This window comes from Gavialis gangeticus, unplaced genomic scaffold (genome assembly GCF_001723915.1).
Source record: "Gavialis gangeticus isolate Ggan-Ray unplaced genomic scaffold, GavGan_comp1, whole genome shotgun sequence".
Lineage (NCBI taxonomy): Eukaryota > Metazoa > Chordata > Crocodylia > Gavialidae > Gavialis > Gavialis gangeticus.
Window position 1 is genome coordinate 140070385 of NW_017729024.1, and position 18107 is coordinate 140088491.

At 39.0% G+C, this 18107-nt stretch overlaps 1 protein-coding gene across 1 annotated transcript in view; it reads left to right on the forward strand.

Moving 5' to 3' along the window:
- The window catches only part of ERCC8 (ERCC excision repair 8, CSA ubiquitin ligase complex subunit), a 42362-nt gene that overhangs the window by 1401 nt on the left and 22854 nt on the right, over positions 1 to 18107 (forward strand). The window contains exons 2-7 of the mRNA XM_019517819.1: positions 8885 to 8980; positions 9140 to 9241; positions 10514 to 10637; positions 12298 to 12379; positions 13415 to 13483; positions 15316 to 15382. Coding sequence (XP_019373364.1) covers positions 8885 to 8980; positions 9140 to 9241; positions 10514 to 10637; positions 12298 to 12379; positions 13415 to 13483; positions 15316 to 15382 — 540 coding nt within the window. The remainder of the gene's footprint in view (positions 1 to 8884; positions 8981 to 9139; positions 9242 to 10513; positions 10638 to 12297; positions 12380 to 13414; positions 13484 to 15315; positions 15383 to 18107) is intronic.

Genomic DNA, 18107 nt, shown 5'->3' on the forward strand with positions numbered 1-18107 from the left:
CAGGAGCACAGTCTCATTCAGTGGGTAAGAGCGATGTGCAGGGGATGTAATTGTTGGCAACACGCAGGGGGTGCATGTAGGTGCATGTGCACCCCCTGAGATTGGCCATACACCCCCTGCAAACACCAGCTGTGAAATAGGATGCTGGGGGACATGCCTCCCCCTCCCCAGCAATCTGGTGCCTCCCCAGCCTCTGGAGGTACTAGCCACCCATGTAACCAAACTTGCGCAGGCAGTCCTGAGCATGGCACTGGCTGACTTCTACAGGCTTGTTTTCTGAATCCCAGACAGGATTCTTTAATGTAATTTTTTTTCTGTGGTTTGAAGACCTGTATAATATGTCTCCCTCCACTGACTGACATTGTGGAAATAGAAAGGTTAACCAGCTGTGCTCAGAGAAGTTCCTAAAAAGCCACAGAAAGTTGAATTAGGTCAGTACTTGGATAGGAGGCTGCTACGGCAGTGTGGTTACTCAGTTGTTCTGCAATTGTGAATTTCCAGGCCCAACCACAGGACTCAATATTCCTGTTTGTGGGACTTAAAGCTACTTCTTTGGTCCCATGAACAGGAATAGACTCCTGAGAGCCTGAGTCTCAGCTACTCTGCCTGTGAGAGGGCACATGGCAATGTAGGTGTGGAGTAGCTACAGCAGGGGTGAGCAGAATATGGCCCATGGGCCACAGCCAGCCTACCAAGCACTACACGTGCCACCCTCCCTCACACCCCACATCCTTCCCCTACAACTCCCACTGGCATATACATACACCTCAACATACCCTATGTCCCTCTACACAGCCATGCCCTTTCACACACACCCCACACCTCCATACCCTACCAACTATACACAAACACAATATAAAAGAGTGAAATTTTTTTTAACTTATATAATCCCTTCTATATACAGTACACAATCACAAGTCATGACATATATTTTTTTAATAAAATTCATATATGTTTAATAGGTATTTGACTTCTAGTGTGTGACTTGTTTTTGTTTTTTTCCTGGTTCTAAGATGGTACCCCCACTCCTCTCAAAAGGAGTATTTCAGGGGGGACAACAAATGGGAGGGACTTCTGGTCCCAATGTGGCAACCAGGGATGGGGATACTTATGCATCCCCCCCCAACAGCTGGCAAAAACTTGTTAAGTGGCCCTCCCCCCAACATAATTGCTTGCCCCTGAGCTACAGCTTTATCCTGACACTAAACTCTACTTGGGCATTCAGTTGGAGGCTAAGTACCAAAGTCAGGGACTGGATTACAGACCAGTTTGAATCCAAGGTATAATCAACCCCCCAGAACCACTCCCACCTCTTCTACTTGTCAGAATAACTCCACTGGTTAGAAGCTTCAGGGGTAGCGTATATAAGAGTTAAAGCTAACTTCTTGTTTCTTATTGTGTGTTCCAGCTGTTCATGGTTTCCACTGATGAGGAGTGTCCCTTACAGCAGGGGTGGGCAACTATATCAGGCGGAGGGCCATTCACTGAGTTTTGGCAAGCCTTCGAGGGCTGCATGACAGGCAGCCAGAGGCAGATAAATATTAATTTTCTAAATTTTTTAGGGGTCCCCTGGGCTGGATAGAAGGGCCTGGTGGGCTGCATCTGGCCCACAGGCTGCATTTTGCCCACCCCTGCCTTACAGTCTGTTCAGTTCTTGTTGACTTGCTTGAGAGTAGAGTTAGCAAACTGGTCAGCTGACTGATCAAATAATGTCAGGTGACTTGTCAATTAACTACTTATTCTTTGGCTAAAGTCAAAAGCTGTCAAATAGTCCATGAGGCCAAGAATGCCTTTATGCCCAATGTGGCTTCCCTTTTTTATTGCATCATAGTGTTACCTATTAGTAAAGGCAGGAGTGAGGGAACCTTGCCCCTCAGTCATGCAGAATTTGAGATGCACATGCATACTCCACTTAGGAGCAGGCACCCCCTGTCCTGCTTCTCTCTCTCCGGAGACAGGGCTCTTCCATGGTGAAAGTGAAGCTACAGGGTCCAATAATTTTGCTAGTCTGTGTGCTTCAGCATCAAGAAATTCCACTCCTGGGAAGTCTTCAGCTGTTCATCAGATTGGTATTAGAGGGTTTTGGTTTTGGATTGAAGCAGATGTGAAAAAGGAAGTTGATTATGCTTAATACAAAAGCCCTTCATGTGTCCCTAGTGTCTAATGGATGGAGTAATATTTGCAATGGGAGTGTCATCAACTTCATCGTAACAACTCCAGAACCAATTTTACTCATTCCAGTGTACAACTGAGCATCACCTCAAAACCCTGTATATTGCTGACCAACCTAAAAATATCACTGGTGATATTGGTGATCTACAGAAGGTTATTTTGGTTATCACTGACAATGCTGTTACTGTGAAAGCAGCTTGGCCTTTGTTGATAAATAAATATGTACACCTTCTGATTTATGGTTGTGCTTCCCCCGTGAAGTACCTCTTTCATCTGTGATGTTGAAAATCTAACAACTTTGTCACTGCAATTATCAAAATTAAAAAGCTTTGTCAAGTTTTAAAAAAAAATAATAAAGGAAAAAGAAAAAGCCAAGTCCCAGCAGCCATATTTCAGCATCACTTAATACAGTATTCAGTGGCATCTATACTGAGGAAGACTTGATGTGCTTGATGGGCCTCTATTAAAACTCAAAGATCTTTGAGCCTTCAAGAAAGCATTTCAGTCAGCTGCGGTTGACGACATGGTTTGGTGTTGTCCCTGAATAATCTGTGGTAACATTCTTGACAATAATGTCTTTATTAAGAAACTCAACATTTATTTTACTGCTTGAGACTGTTGTTCACTTTAGTCAGATATGGAGAATGTTATTTCTGCATTTTCTGATGCAGAATGAATAAGAATGAATTCCTGATCGTGAAGACATGTGTTTTCAAGAATACTGAATGAAGTCCTTTTTACAAAAAGCTGAAGAGAAGAAAAAACAGACACAATAATATCATGGGGAAAATCTAGTGAAAACTCCTGCACATAATGCTGCTTACCTTTTTGATCCATCTTTCCAAGGCTGTGACCTTTCTGATGATTCATTTGATTCAGCAACACCTGAATAGGGGCTGTTAGAAATTTATAATGTTCTGCTTCCATTACAATTGTTTGATTTTTTCATATCCTTTAAAAAGCAAGAAGCAGCCCGTTCAGGTATAAAACAATGTAGAGTGTGATGCCAGTAGTTTGAATCAGAACAACTTGACCCTTTACCATAGTGGAAAGGGTTGTGTGTCCTCTTTGGTCTGGCTGCAGTGGCAGGGCAGGAATACTTCCATGCTCTACGGTGTATGTAGAATGAATGAAATGTGTTAGTCGGGGCAATCATCTGTTAAAAAAACAAAAATAGAATAAAGACTTCCACTGCTGGGAAGCTGGTGACTGTATATCATAGTTTTAGGTTTAAGAAAGGAAATGGAAGATGAAAAGTTCACTCTATATTCACATGAAGAAGATGATGATGAGATGAAGATGTACATAAAGCAGTTGAATCTGATGACAATAATACAAAGTTAAACTGTTAGAAGAGGTGGCCTTCTGCCTACTTAACTTCATCTAAAATTGACTTTTGTCTTTTGGAGTTGCTATGTGTTTTTGTTTAATTTCTTTTTAAATTTTGTAACAGTTCAGGCTGCTGCTGGGTTTCTGAAGTAAAAGCTAAAGAGAACAAACTAAGTCTTGAATATTATGCACATTTATAACATTGGTAGTTATAATCATTACACCTTTTTCAATTGTATTTCATTTGTAATATACAGTTCTACAATAACAGTTAACTAACTTTTTATAATTACTGTAAGTATTAAATTAATGTAAGTATTAAACCTTTTGAAGTTTAAAGTCTCTCTTTTTCTTGTAAAAAACCAATAGTTAAAATATCATATTTTCTGGCATATTGCATGCCTCCAGATAAGGCACTCGCTTGTTTTTGGGAAGGCAGAATGAAAGAAAAAATATATTTTCCAGAGTTGTGGCTATATACAGCAGGACTGAACCTAACTTTGAGCTCCCTCAGGTCCCAGATCCTGTGTGCAGAGCTGGTCCAGTGAGTGCTGTAACCTGCCTGCAGCACCAGCTGTTCTGCATCAGGTGCTGTATGCAGGGTACCACATGCATTGCCTGTTCAAAGCCAGCCCTGCACAGCTGCTATGTGCGGTACAATATCAGGCCAGCTGGAGCAGGCTCCACATGTGCTGGATCCAGCAAGCAAGTTGGGGAAGAGAAGGTGGTCTGTGGAAACAAAGTAGCCCATGGACTGGCCCTATGTCATTCATGTGGCCATGCAGGGCTTAATGATTTGACACTTCTGCCTCAATGAGTTGAAATTAAGAAAAAAATCTTACAGAAAGTGGCAACTTGGCCGTGCTTCTAGGGGCAAATATAGGAGTACTGCATGGGAATTCAGGGAGAAAATCAGGAAGGCCACAGCATGAATTGGTATGCAGGTAGTAAGGGATGTTAAAAGAAACAAAAAAGCATCTTACAAGTATATTAGAAGTCAGAGGAGGAATAAGGAAAGTATAAGCCCTTTACTGAATGACAAGGGCAACCTAGTAATGGGTGATGCACAGGAAGCTGAAGTACTTATTGCTTTTTCATGTCAATTTTCATGAATAAGGTCAGCTCTCAGGTGCTGAGTGCAGCTGGCAGCACAGATACGACAGGGGTTGATCAACTTAGAATAAAGAAAACATTGATTAGAGATTACTTAGAGCAACTGCATGTTTTCAAGTCAGCAGGGTCAGATAGGATGCATCTTAGAGTACTCAAAGAATTGGCACAAGTAATTTCTGTCACTTTTTTTTTTTTTGAGATCTCATTGAGGTTGTTCGAGACCCTGAATAACTGGAAAAGGTAAATACAGTGCCCAACTTAAAAAAAGGAAGATTAGGGACTGGTCAGTGTGACCTTGATAAATAGAAAGATTATAGAGCATGTCACCAGGGAATCTATTTTGAAGCGCATGGAGCGTTCCAGTATGATCAGGAAAAGTCCATGTGGATTTGTCAAGAGCCCAGTCATGCTTAACCAGCCTGATTTGCTTTTATGACAAAGTTTCAGTAGCTTTATGGCAAAGTAGCTTTTATGACAAAGTTTCAGTAGCTTTATGGGCGTGTGCTAGGGATAAGCCCAGGAGAGGGCACGTATAGAAAAAGCCCCAGGAGGGGGCACATATTCATGACAGTCACCCCAAGAGGGGTGCGGATGGGAAAGAGTCCCGGAGGGGCTCCCCTGTAGGGGGAACCCCGAGGGGCAAAGGGGCCAGGTAGGGCTTAGGCTGCCTGAGCCCAACTGGATGCCTATTACTGACAGGGACCCAGAGGGGCCAGGTAAGGCTTAGGCCGCCTGAGCCTGGTTGGACACTTATTATTGATAAGAACCCAGAGGGGCCAGGCGAGGCTTAGGCCGCCGAACCCGGTGGGGAAGAACACCATTTAGTAAGCCCAAGAGGGCTATAAAATAGAGGGGCACCGGTTGCATGACAAGCCCAGGGGTGCCAGAGGAGGGGCGCCAGTTGCGTGACAAGCCCAGGGGCGCAGAAAGAGAGAGAGTGACCCAACGTCATCCGGGACAGCTGCGAGGCTTGGGGCATGCTAAAGGGCAGGTAGGAGGCACGCATAGCCAATAAGGCTGGGGGTGTACCAGGTCACCCTGTCTGGAGTAGGAGCCCAAATAGTCATAGCACCGTGTCCAAGAGGACAGAAGGCAGCCTCCATTACTGAACTTAATAAAACCAAGACGTGGCGGGCGAGATAGAGGGTGTTGGAATGCCTACTTGGCACAGCAGGGGGCGCTGGAGGGATCATGGCCACCCCTAGGTCCTGCTCTGTGACAGAGACTTTAACTGTCTATCTGCAACAACTTCAGAGTCATCCGTTGGTACTTTTAGCAGCAGTGCAGCAGCTAAACATATTCCAGACAAAAAAGTATCAGTAGCTAGCAAAAGATTTCAATCATCTAGTAAAACCACCACCATGGATGGGTTTTTGTAGTAAGGACCAGCAAATACCAACAAGACCCCATAGATGAAAAGATTGCTTGGTTCATTTATGCCACAAATTCTCCTTTTTGCATTGTTAACAATAAACACTTCATTGACATGGTTGAGTCCTTAGGACCAGGCTACATGCCACCTGGTACGGCAGACATTGGTGGAAGGTTGCTAGATAGTGTATGAGAAGGAACTTGAACAGTAGAAATACTGAGGGGAAATTTGCCAGTTTAAGCCTTCACGGATGGAGCAATGTACACAATGATCCAGTACTGTGTGCCTGCATGACAACAGACTATGGGGTTGTGTATCTTTCAGAAACAATAGATACGTCGGGAAATGCCCACGCAGTAAATATTTAAAAGTGGCAGTGAAAGTTGTAATAAACTGTGAGCAAAAGTTCAACTGTCACATGCTCAGTCTTGTCACAGACAATGCTGCAAACGTGGCAAAGATGAGAAGATACTTAGAAGAAGAAATGGAAGCATGCTCCTTAATAACATGTGCCTGCAGTACCCATTGAATGCATCTTTTAGCCAAAGACTGAAGTACTTCTTCGGAATAAAAGAAAATGTTGAAATTGCAAAATACTTCTGTAACAACCATTTTGTTTCAGCTTCACTGAAGAGAGCAGGAGGATCCAAACTAATTCTCCCTCAAGATGTTCAATGGAATTCTGTAGTTGATTGTTTTGAACAACTGATTAAGAACCGGCCCATTCTCATAACAACAATTCCTGAAGAAAACCAGGATAAAATAGATGGAAGCATCTCATCCAAACTATCTAACATTGGATTAAAGAGGAATGTAGAGGATATGCTCAGTATACCGAAGCCTATATCCATAGCCTTAAACAAACTTCAGAGAGATTGTTGTTGCGTTGTTAATGCTTCGAAATTTGGAAGGCACTTCAAGAGACATTGAAGAAAGAAATACCTAACCGGAAAAGTTAACCTGCGGGCAATAAAGTAGCAAATGGATCAAGCACTAACTCCACCTCATTTTCTTGCAAACATTCTCAATCCCAGATATAAAGGTAGATGCCTAACTTGTTTAGAAGATGATGCTGCCATGGCATGGGCATCTCAAAATCACTCCTCAGTTATGCCAGTCCTAATAAATTTCAGGGCTGGAGGGGAGCCATTTAAACAGAACATGTTTCCTGGTGATGTTTTGAACAAAGTCAGTCCCCTGAATTGGTGGAAATCATTAGCCAGGCACTTTGAAAAAGAGTTCCTTCAGTTGCTAAGCCAACTTTTCACAGCAGTAGCTTCCTCTGCAGGCCCAGAGAGAATATTTTCATCGTTTGGTATTATTTACTCAAAGCTAAGAAATAGACTGGGAGTGGAAAAAAGCAGGAAAACTCATATTTCTGTTTCAGTCTATGAATAAAAATGATAGTAGGAGTGGGGAAGATGAATTGTAGATGTTTTAAGGACAGCTTACTTTTAGTGTTTTGATGACTTGTCTGTTAGAGTTAATAAAATTTGAAAATTAAAAAGAAGTTTAAGGATAGATGTTGTAAAATGCTGTATTGAGTTGTAAATTACTCTGTTTTAGTGATCAGATTTGTGCCATTGCTTAAGAAATATGTGAAGAAGTATCAGTGGGAAACTAGATTTAAATCAATGATTTAAATCAGGGCTTTATTTTGGTAATTTTAAATCAGTGATTTGAATCGCCTTAATTTAAATCAATCCACCCTGCCTTATAATACTGGACTTAGACTTTGTATATACAAGTTGTGCATTTACTGTACTTAGGTTGACAAATTGGATTGCTCAGTAGGTTCGTCATATAATGTGGTAGCAAGTCTCTGCTGCTATGACTGGGTTTTGGGTTTTATATTTTTAGAACTAAAATAAATTATAGTTTAAAAAAATCAAGTAACTGAAATAAGCGCTCCTAATTATTTATCACCCTTGTTCAAAGCTGTACAACTAGTTTAATATTTCAGTGATAAGAAAATATCAATAAAATGTGAAAGTGTTTATGTCACTATAATAAATCCAGAACTAGAAAACACGGGTTTTTTAAGAGTTATTTGCCATATGTGCTTTCAAATGACTAAATTTTTTATGAACGTGTAAATTTTTGTGCTGTTTTATCAGCACGTATCGTAGAAGCCCTCTTGGATTTTATGCTGAAACTCAACACTGCCATCTGAGGCACTTTTTTCCTCAGCTGTTGAGAGAAAATTGTAGATGTTTTACCAGTTAAAAACAGCAAATTGATTTATGGATTTTTATAAAAAAATGAATGGATGTGTGTAGTCCTTCATGTTGAGCGTGAGGAACAAATCTCATATGCAAGATATTGAACATTTCTTACACTTTATTGGCTGATTCTTTTCCCTGTAAGCATCTGGATATTTTTTGTTCTGGTTACCCAGACCTTTGGTGCTTTATTTATACATTCTGTACAACAGAAATGATATTTTAATTTCTAGTAAGTCAGTTTGTCCACTAGATGTCCTCAGTTCTTTAAGCTACAGAACGATGGTGTTTAAGCATAAGGAGTGTCTAACTGATTTCTGAATATTAAGTGTAGACCTAAAAGAATACAAGTTTCCTTTTCACTTCTTTACACTTTAGTAGTTTATGAAAACAAATGTATAAATACAGTTTTTGTAGTTCAAGTAAGTATATTTCAGATGCATTTCCTGCTCACTGTACAGATAATGTACAATGTGGTATTTTAGCCAGCCTCATGTTTCTTATTTTAGGTATAGCATGTTAGGTCTGCAAAACTTATTTAACAAAATATAAGGGGATTAAATTACTGTAATGAGAGTTTTACGAGATGCCAAAATTTGACCTTTTTGAGCTAAAACTATTAACATTCAGTAACTTTATGACTCTCGATGCTGACATTTTTCCACTTTTCTTGAAGGGTGCTAAGTCTGGAGTTAAATAAAGACAGAGATGTGGAAAGAATCCATGGGAGTGGTGTTAATACCCTTGATATTGAACCTGTTGAGGGAAGATAGTAAGTTTATCTTGTTATCAGATTACATTAATCAATTACACTTAAATATTTTGCTGTTAAACTTATAATTATAGAAATATTCCCTTGTAGGATATGAACCTTCAATTACTTGAAGACTGAGATAATAGGATATCTCAACATGTGTATTTGTTTTTCTAGCATGTTATCAGGTGGATCAGATGGTGTTGTTATACTTTACGACCTTGAAAACTTCAGCAAAAAAACATGTTATACGTGTAAAGCAGTTTGTTCTGTGGGCAGGTATGTACCTTTTAAAACGCCATATAAAATTGTTTTATCTACCAACACTGTGGTGGCAGTGTGGCAGCTTTCTTTTTATTAAATGTATATAAATTCATGGTCTTTTGAGGGCAGCTCAGTGGGGAAGATGCTGAGTATCTCTGTAAGGATGGTTCTAACCCAGATGCCAGCCTGTCTCTTGTATTTTTACTTTAACTTCAATGTTATGTCAATAAAACTAGGAAAATAATTCTGGGATGGCTATTCCTGACTGGGTTTTGAAGAAACCATTTATATGTACAGCTTTGTTTCTAGACAAAAAGAAAATAACCCACACATCACTATTTGGGGAATTAAAAAGAATCTAAAATAGATCTGCAAGTTACTTGTGAAGCTGGGGGGACGACAAACTATTTTAAGGTCTCTAATTAGTTATACGCAGCCAGTAATATGGAACTTGGTAAAGACATGCTTGAATAATGATAGGTAGAGTGGAAAATCCATAACTTTGTTAAGATGACATTCAGCAACTGGGATTGGCAGCATCTAGTCCATGGTCCAGATCTGGCCTGTGCAGCTGGAGGGCTTCAGTGGCCAGGCACTAGGGCAGTGGCTTGTCTTAGAATCCCTCAGACTTAGTGTTGGGTCCATTTTTTGTGAGTATGTCTGAATGACTTTGTCAAAGCTGTCCAACTTCTGAATGTCTGGGGGCCCACAGCCCCTTGGCCACGTGGTGTGTGGGCTGTATTCTGTGCCATGTAACCCCTTTCCCACAGCACCATATTATGTTGCACCACGTGTGCCCCCCCACACACAATGCATGTAACCATGCTGCAGAGCGCGCACCTCAGGTCCCCCTGAAGTCTCTAACTGTAGGCTCTCTCATCCCTGTAGACTGTACTGCCTTGCCCCATGCCATCCCTAGGGGTGGGGGACGGCAGCAATAGATGGAGGAGGAAGTGGAGCCTTAAGACTCCAGTGGCAGCAACAGGAGAGCAATGGAAGGAGCAGAACCTGAGCTTGGGAGCCTGGGGTCCATGAGTTAATCGCTCAGGTGCTGAACGTGGCTTGCGGGCCTCCAGTTAGAAAACACTGGCCTAAGTAATATTATTTTATTAGATAACTGACCGTTCAATCTGTTGTTTCACTTAGGATATTAATTAAATCACTTGTGAAAATGTAGACATGCTAGTTTAAATATATATTAAAGTAGCTGAAATTTTGGTTCTTGATGATTATTGAAGCAAATTTGCTACTGACCTTACTCCATGCAATTTTGTTACTGCATTATAGAAGCCATCCTGATGTACACAGATTCAGTGTAGAGACAGTTCAGTGGTACCCTCATGATACTGGCATGTTCACATCAAGCTCATTTGATAAAACATTGAAAATATGGGATACAAACACACTACAAGTAAGTATTTTTGTAACTTATAGGCCTTTCAGATGTAGAAGGCCTGCAATACCTATTGAACTTAGTGAGACTTAGCAGCACTAAGGATTTAAAAAGATGGAAAATGACAAGTTGATAGGATTCAAAACTTTATCAATAACACATAGCAGCAACAGTAGCTCGGCCATTTTTATACCTCCTTGTATGCCTCAGACTTCAGCATATTTGTGGCTTGACATTCCTTGACCTTTCTCCATTGTCTGTCCAAAGTAAATTTACGAATGCTAGGTGTTCTTGATGGATGCCTACCAAGAACTTGTCTGAGACTAGCTTATTTCCTAGAGGTTGCTGAACACACATTGAAGGATATTACTTCATTATTTTACTTTGCGTAGCACCTGAAATGTACTTTAGAATCAGTTTTGTTATAAACAAAATATGAACATTGTCTTTGATAGATTACACCTCTTGTGAGGGAGAGTATCATATATATAAAGCAATAGGAATATGGAAGTGGAATTGAATCCAGTTCCCTATAGTCACAAGCACTGCATCAGATGTCGTCTTTCAGAAATTCATAAAAATAATAATGATAAATGATAATAGGAAAAATGCTAAGCAGTTTCTCAGGACTTTATTAAAGTTTGCATATTACAGGATTTTAAGCTACTGAAAAGTGGTAGCCCTGACATTTATAGATGATGTCTGACCTTTATCCCTTTTCTTCTTGTATCAGTGTGTTTACTTGGACTTTGTCTGAATTTATCTCTTAAATGGGAAAACAAATATGATAATACCTAAAAGAAATCATACATAGCATTAAATGCTTTAAGCTCTACATTCAAATAGCAGTAATTGTTAAAATCTCCAAAGTACAGTTGTCATACACCAAAAAACATTAAAACATGAATAGTTTAGAAACTTTAAGCATATATATTGAAATCCAAAAATTCAAGTCAGACTTTCTTCCAAGTTTAATAGCATTAACTTGGACACGTAGCACACGTTATATTCTTTTAATGGCTTATATTTAGGCCTGTGATGATTAATATAGAATCCATTTCAAGAGCCTATATGACATGGAATACAGAGACTCACTGTATAAAATATGTGACCAGTTCCTAGTCTCCAAAGCTGTGAGATTATTCCAGTTTAACCCCTCACTACTGCCTCCACTCTTGTTGATACCCAAAACATTGTTTACTCCTGGTTTATGGTGTTGGGGGAGGTTTTATTTCATGTGTTTTTGGAGGAGGAAGATATCAGAAAAAAAAAAACCAAAAAAAGCCCAGGCTATTTGCTGAGAGATTGAGAGATTTGCCTTTGCTATTATTATTGCTACTTTTCTTCTCTCTACACACCTTCTTACTTGCTAGTTTTTATTTCTTCATTATTTAACTTGTAACTGCTTCAAAGTGTTTTCATTCATGCTTTTGATCAAACACCTTTTTCCAGGTACCTTTTGCTATGTCACCTACAAGTCTTGCTGCTGTTAGATGCGTAGTATTGGTAGAAGAATATTTCACTAAGTAAAGTTTATGTGATTGGGCACTAAGCCCATTGAGTTATTGTTAGGATACAAGTAAACTTGTTACATTAACTTGGAAAATACATAACCAGTTTTAAAGAAGAGATGATTTTTATGAAGGTGCAAACTTAACAAATGTCTTTCAATTATCAGCCTGCAGATGTATTTAATTTTGAAGGAACAGTTTATAGCCATCACATGTCTCCTATTGCTACCAAGCACTGTTTGATAGCAGGTGTGTATGTATTTTTTAAAAAGTTCTTACTAATTTTTAGGTTATAGTAAAAAGCAAGTGATCATTCGAAATTTAGCTTTTCTTTTTCGTGATTGTTTTTCTATATAATTGCTTTACCTATTTGTCAAGCAAATAATTTCCTTCATAAAATAAGTCCTTCATAAAATAGGTCCTTTTTAAAATCATATCTTTTCAGTTGTACTTATATTATTTATGAAAAGAGTACTACTTTTACAATTCTGAAATGAGCAAACCATACAATTCACAGTTGGCATGGTTCTAATTTGCATGGTTCTGATCTAGTGTTCTTAGTTATGCACAGATCAGTTTGCACAGAAATTACCTTTTTGGTTTTACTTCTTTGGGTGTCTAAACACATGCACCAATGCATTCTGATTAATCAAGTCTGCTTGTTTAGAGCACTCCAGTGTGCTGGAGCATCTTGTGTGTTTAGTGTCCCATGTTTCAAACTGGCAGCGAGGGTACTTCAACTAAAGCTCACTGAAGAAGCTTTAGTTAAAGTGCCTCTGTGGTCATTTTGAAACATGGGACACTGAATACATGAGACACTGTGGCATTTTAATTAGAGCGGCTCCTGAAAGATGCTTGAATTCAAACACGTTTCCCCCACACACACATGCTAGAATATGTGTGTATAGGCACCCTTGGATTTGAACAATATGTATTATTTTCTGGTGCTCAATTACTGTTGTCTACTAAATAATCTACAAAGATGAAATTGTATTTGTAATTCTTAAATATAAAAAGTATGCTATTTTTTCTGCAGCCTCTAATCATATTTTTAATGTTAAAAATAAATATGTGAGCATACAGAGACATAGGCATTGTAGTTGCAACATGTTTTTTTTTTTAATTGACTTATAAATTCATATGACATATCAATTTACATGGACCAAACGTATGTGAAATGTTATGGAGCTGGCGTTTTTACTCATTCTTTTTGTTATATTTGTTAGCCTTTTCATCTTGTTTCAAAAGTTGGTGCTTTAAGCTCCCTTGTTTTTCTTGTTGCAGTTGGTACCAAAAGCCCTAAAGTACATCTCTGTGACTTGAAGTCTGGATCCTGTTCTCATATTCTGCAGGGTACTTTCCAATCTGAACCATAAATGTTAAACAATAACTACTTTGAGTAAACGAAGCAGTGTAAAGTGACATTGTAAACAATGTATTCTTTGTAAATACATGACTAATGTATTTAGTGCCAGTTGTAAAAATTACACAGTGAAAAAGGTTCTTCTGTGTACTGTTCTAGTGCTGCTCAATTAGAGAACACAAATATCAATTAAAAAACAGCTATCATTATAAGATTTTGGCACTTTCATAATAAATCCTGACCTAGCACTTTCTTAAATCCTGATCCAGTCGGATTAATATTTGTTTTAAAATTGTTTTGGGATAGTGTTCATGCACATTGAGTGTGTGGGCTACTTTTTTGAAAAATACACAATATTTTTAACTAAGTATCTTTTAGAGCTGTTGTGTGGATCTGCTTTTCTTTAAGACTGGCTTCTGTAGTTGTCCTTGGAAAGTAAGGTGTTACTTAATATAAGGGGAACAATACCTAACCTTTTCAATTTACCTAATGGAGGAAGTCTTAGAGTTCTATACTTGTGAAATCCTTAGGGCTTTGTCAGTGTTGGCTGTTCCCTAATGACTTGCTACAATTGCTTTCTCTAGTTACTTGGAATAAAATACTATAGGATACTTTGGATTAAAGCTTCTAGCATTTTTTTTTAATTGCCTGGATATTTTAAATGTATTAGTTTATTTCCTTTATAATATATTTTTAAAGGAAGTAATGTTGGATCACCAAAAGGGAAATGACTCAACACAGCTATAGTAAAATATACATATGATCTGACCAACTTTTCCATAATAATATTTATTATTGGATGCACAGTAGCAATACCTATATTTGTTACTTGATGCTATCGCTTATTTACATTTTCTCTAATCATCTCCTTGAAGTGTTTAGACACTAATATAGTAAGTGTGGTGTACTGCATTTAAATGCATTGACCTGGGACTGTGTAAAGGCTATGCGTGCACCTGAAAACAGTGTAAAATGTAAAATATACTTAAGAAAAACAAGAAAAGCCTGTGCTAAGGTTTTTGCACTTAATTAAGACTCATTAATGTGTTTGGAATAGTTTATGACTTATACTAGACTGATCATTTCAGAGCTCCTAAACTGTTTCACCAATTATACAGTTAACTGAAATAGAGTGAGGCCCCCTCTGTCTTTCTTTTATGCTGCAATTAACATGTTAAATACAACATAAATGGCAGGGGTACACCCAATTTAAGGTGCCATAAAATGGCAAACTAGCCAGAACAAAATTGTTCTGCGTATAATGTTCTATATAGAACATTTTATTGGCTGGCTTGGTATGGTACCTTAAATAGAACATGTGGCAGATCCTGGGCAACCATCAGCTGGTTACTGGGTCTGGCCGGGGCCTGCACTGAGGTCTGAAATGGGTCCCAAGTTTCTAGGGACCCTGGTTTTTGGCTTGCCTGTACAAAGGAAGCTTGAGATTGTGATCCTATGCCTTAATAGCAACGGATCAATCCCAGTGGCTTTATCAGTGCAAGTCTTTGGTTGCAAGTGAAGAATTATAAGCTCATATTTGTTAGTGAAGTGTAGAAAACTACAATTGGTATTCTGCATATCATTTTCAGGTAATTCCCATGAAAGCTGCAGGAAAAAAGCAGAACTGTCCATGATTCAAAAGAGAAAATAAACTTGTTGCATTCACCAAATCAATATTGTAATATAAGCACTTGATGAATTATTAGAGGAACATAAAGAGGGTTTTTTTCTTTCTACATGTTAGTTATTTAGATCAAAAAAGTTGTTTATCAGTAAGCAGTACTAAACCTTTTTAAGCTTTCTCAAATTTTCATATTTTTAGGTCACAGACAGGAAGTGCTAGCAGTATGTTGGTCCCCACGTTATGAACACGTGTTGGCAACTGCAAGGTAAAAATCATTCCTTTAATATTGATGGGCAATATTAAAGAAAATATTTTAAATATACTTTCTAAACAGAATAAATGTATTCATGCAGTGGGTTTGGGAATCAAAGTTTGCATTAGTATTTGTTGTAGCCATTATATTGTAGATACTGGATGGAAAAGGCTTGGACTGTAGAGCTGTTCAAATGGTGCTTTAACTTGTCTATAAGTGGAGTGGTATCCCCACTTGGTGTTCCTTAGGCATTTTCATTCTAAAAGATGCTCTTTAGTTTTGTATAACTTGCAGACTTGAACTTTTGGGTTGAGCTGGGCAGGTTTCTTCTATAATTTATGTCTGGTACTTTTCCAGAACTTCGGATAAAATGAATTTGTTTCATTGCCTGAGTGTGTGATTTGAGTGAGAAGGTTGATCTTAAAGTTGTATAACCTCATATGTGATTTTTTTTTTTTGATTTGGGGGAATGCTTTTTGTTTTTAATTGAGCAGCTCAGGAGTTTTATGTCCAGATGTTTTATTACAATGGAAAATACAGTTTCTGCAAAAATAGACATTTTTGGCAAGAACACTTTAGTTTAGCAGGAATTTTATTTTTTTTCCTTCAGGATAAATCATATCAAAATATTTCATTCAGAGCTCTTCAGCTTGAATCAAAATATTTTGATTTGTTGAACCTGTTTGAGATATTTTGATTTGAGTTGGTTTTACATGGAACTGTACCTCCCCATGTTACCTCATGGCTTCTGAGATTTGCAGTTTGTTTGACTTGTCCTTCCACTTTCAGCTGTAGGCTGGGCTGCTTGTCTGGACTACATTTTGCATGTTGTAATTTAAATTTCTAGAGGCGTACTGATATATTGGTGGCATATCAGATCAGCACTGGCAAATGGAAAATTAACGTTATCGGCTTCTTTTGGCTGGTGTAGCCAATTAATGTCACCAGTATTAGCTTTAGTAAGGAAAAGCTTTGCTATTCAGAGTTTTAAATCAGCAGTCTTTAACAAGGTGTGGGCCAGAACAACTCAGTTGCAGTTTGGTGCAGACCTGGCAGCTTTGGTGGCACATCAGCAGTGAGTGGCTTTGCTGATGCCAGGGCCAGGTAGTTGGGATCGCTACACCTGCACCACTGCTGCTTCCCCCAGTCCCCTACTCCTCGGCTGCAGTGCAGGTATAGCTTCCAGCTGGTAAGGAGCCACATGAGGGCCAGGCAGCTGGAAGTTGCATCTTTGCTGCCACTGCTTCTCCCCTCACTTCCCACTTTGCAGCTGCAGCACAGCTCCCCACTGGCTGGAAGTTGCTGCTGCACCACAGGCAGGGAGTGGTGTGGGGGGCTTGGGGAAGTGCAGGCACATCTTCCAGCTGCTGGGCCCTAACGCAGTTCCTTGCTACGTGGTCTGTCTGTGGAACCCTTCAGCTTCATGTGCCATATCCAGTGGCTTTGCTTGTCAGATCTGGCCTGTTAGCCTATATCCCCCTCTTAAATGACAAAGACACTTAAAAAATTGCAGTAAGGTTATTAACCTTAGGGAATTTCTGAAACTGCAGATGTTCCTAACATAGTTAATACCAGATTTCTTTGTCCTCTGAAGGTTCTAGTTTACAATCTAACACCCTTGGCATCAAATATTTTTGTTAATGAATTCATTTATTGTTAGCATCTCTACAACTGCTGCTTAAATCAGAGAGAGATGATATGCACAGAATTTTAAAAGTAATTAAAACTATTACAACAAGCACAACCATGTGCTCAAATATACATATTTAAAAATATTCCATCCTTTATAATGGGGTAGTCCAGCTTCTGAATAGCTGGGGGCAACATGTAGCACAGCTTCTCACATTCCCCTCCACCACGTGATCCCAAAGAAGCCAGTATTGCTGGGGAAAAGAAGGCTTTTTTTAACAATAGTTAAGCAAAGGCTTCTGAATAATACAGGTATCTGAGAGCCCCCCGTGCTGCTGTGGGATGCTTCGTATGGCCCAGCACCACAGCAATCACGAGCTGCGCTGCTACCTCAAGGTATGTAGAAAAAACTTTTAAAGCTGTGCCTGCGTCCGAATCGCTGATTCACCGAATCAGCATCAAATCATCAGATTCAGATTTGTAGAAGAAGTTTGGGAACCTCTGTCCTAAAACATCTGAAGAAGAATTTATAAAGACCTTCCAAAATTAACATATCAAAGATGTCTGTAAGCTGATTTATTGCATTTTAAACATGCCTTTTGTGAGATTCTTTGTTCTAAATAAGTTAAACTTTGCATTAAGAAATCAGTTTGATTGTTCTTTTCCTTTATTGCTGCCATGAGGGAACAGCAGAGTATACCCTGAGAGAAGGGTGAATTGAACAAGACTGAGGCAAAGGGAAGGGATTCAGAAGTACAGTTTGCTCAGTAATTGTAATATGGCCCTTGTATAGGTGGGGGGAATTACATTTTATTATGTAAGAAGTGTAAAGTCTCCAGATTTCATTGTTGTGATACCAGCAGAGAAATGCCAAACACAAAAGAGTAAGAAAATTTCCATTTGCTGAAAAACTTTAATTAAGTGATAGGGTATGACCTTAGAAATATATGATTCAAGGCCTGCATAAATAGGGCTGTAAATAATTTTCCAAGGGCATTACATAGAAATGAATTCACTTTCCAGATGCAAATTCCTATTGTTACCAAAAGCAAAGAGAACAATCGTGGCTGTACATCATTGCTTACGAAATTTGGGGGGGGGGGGGGGG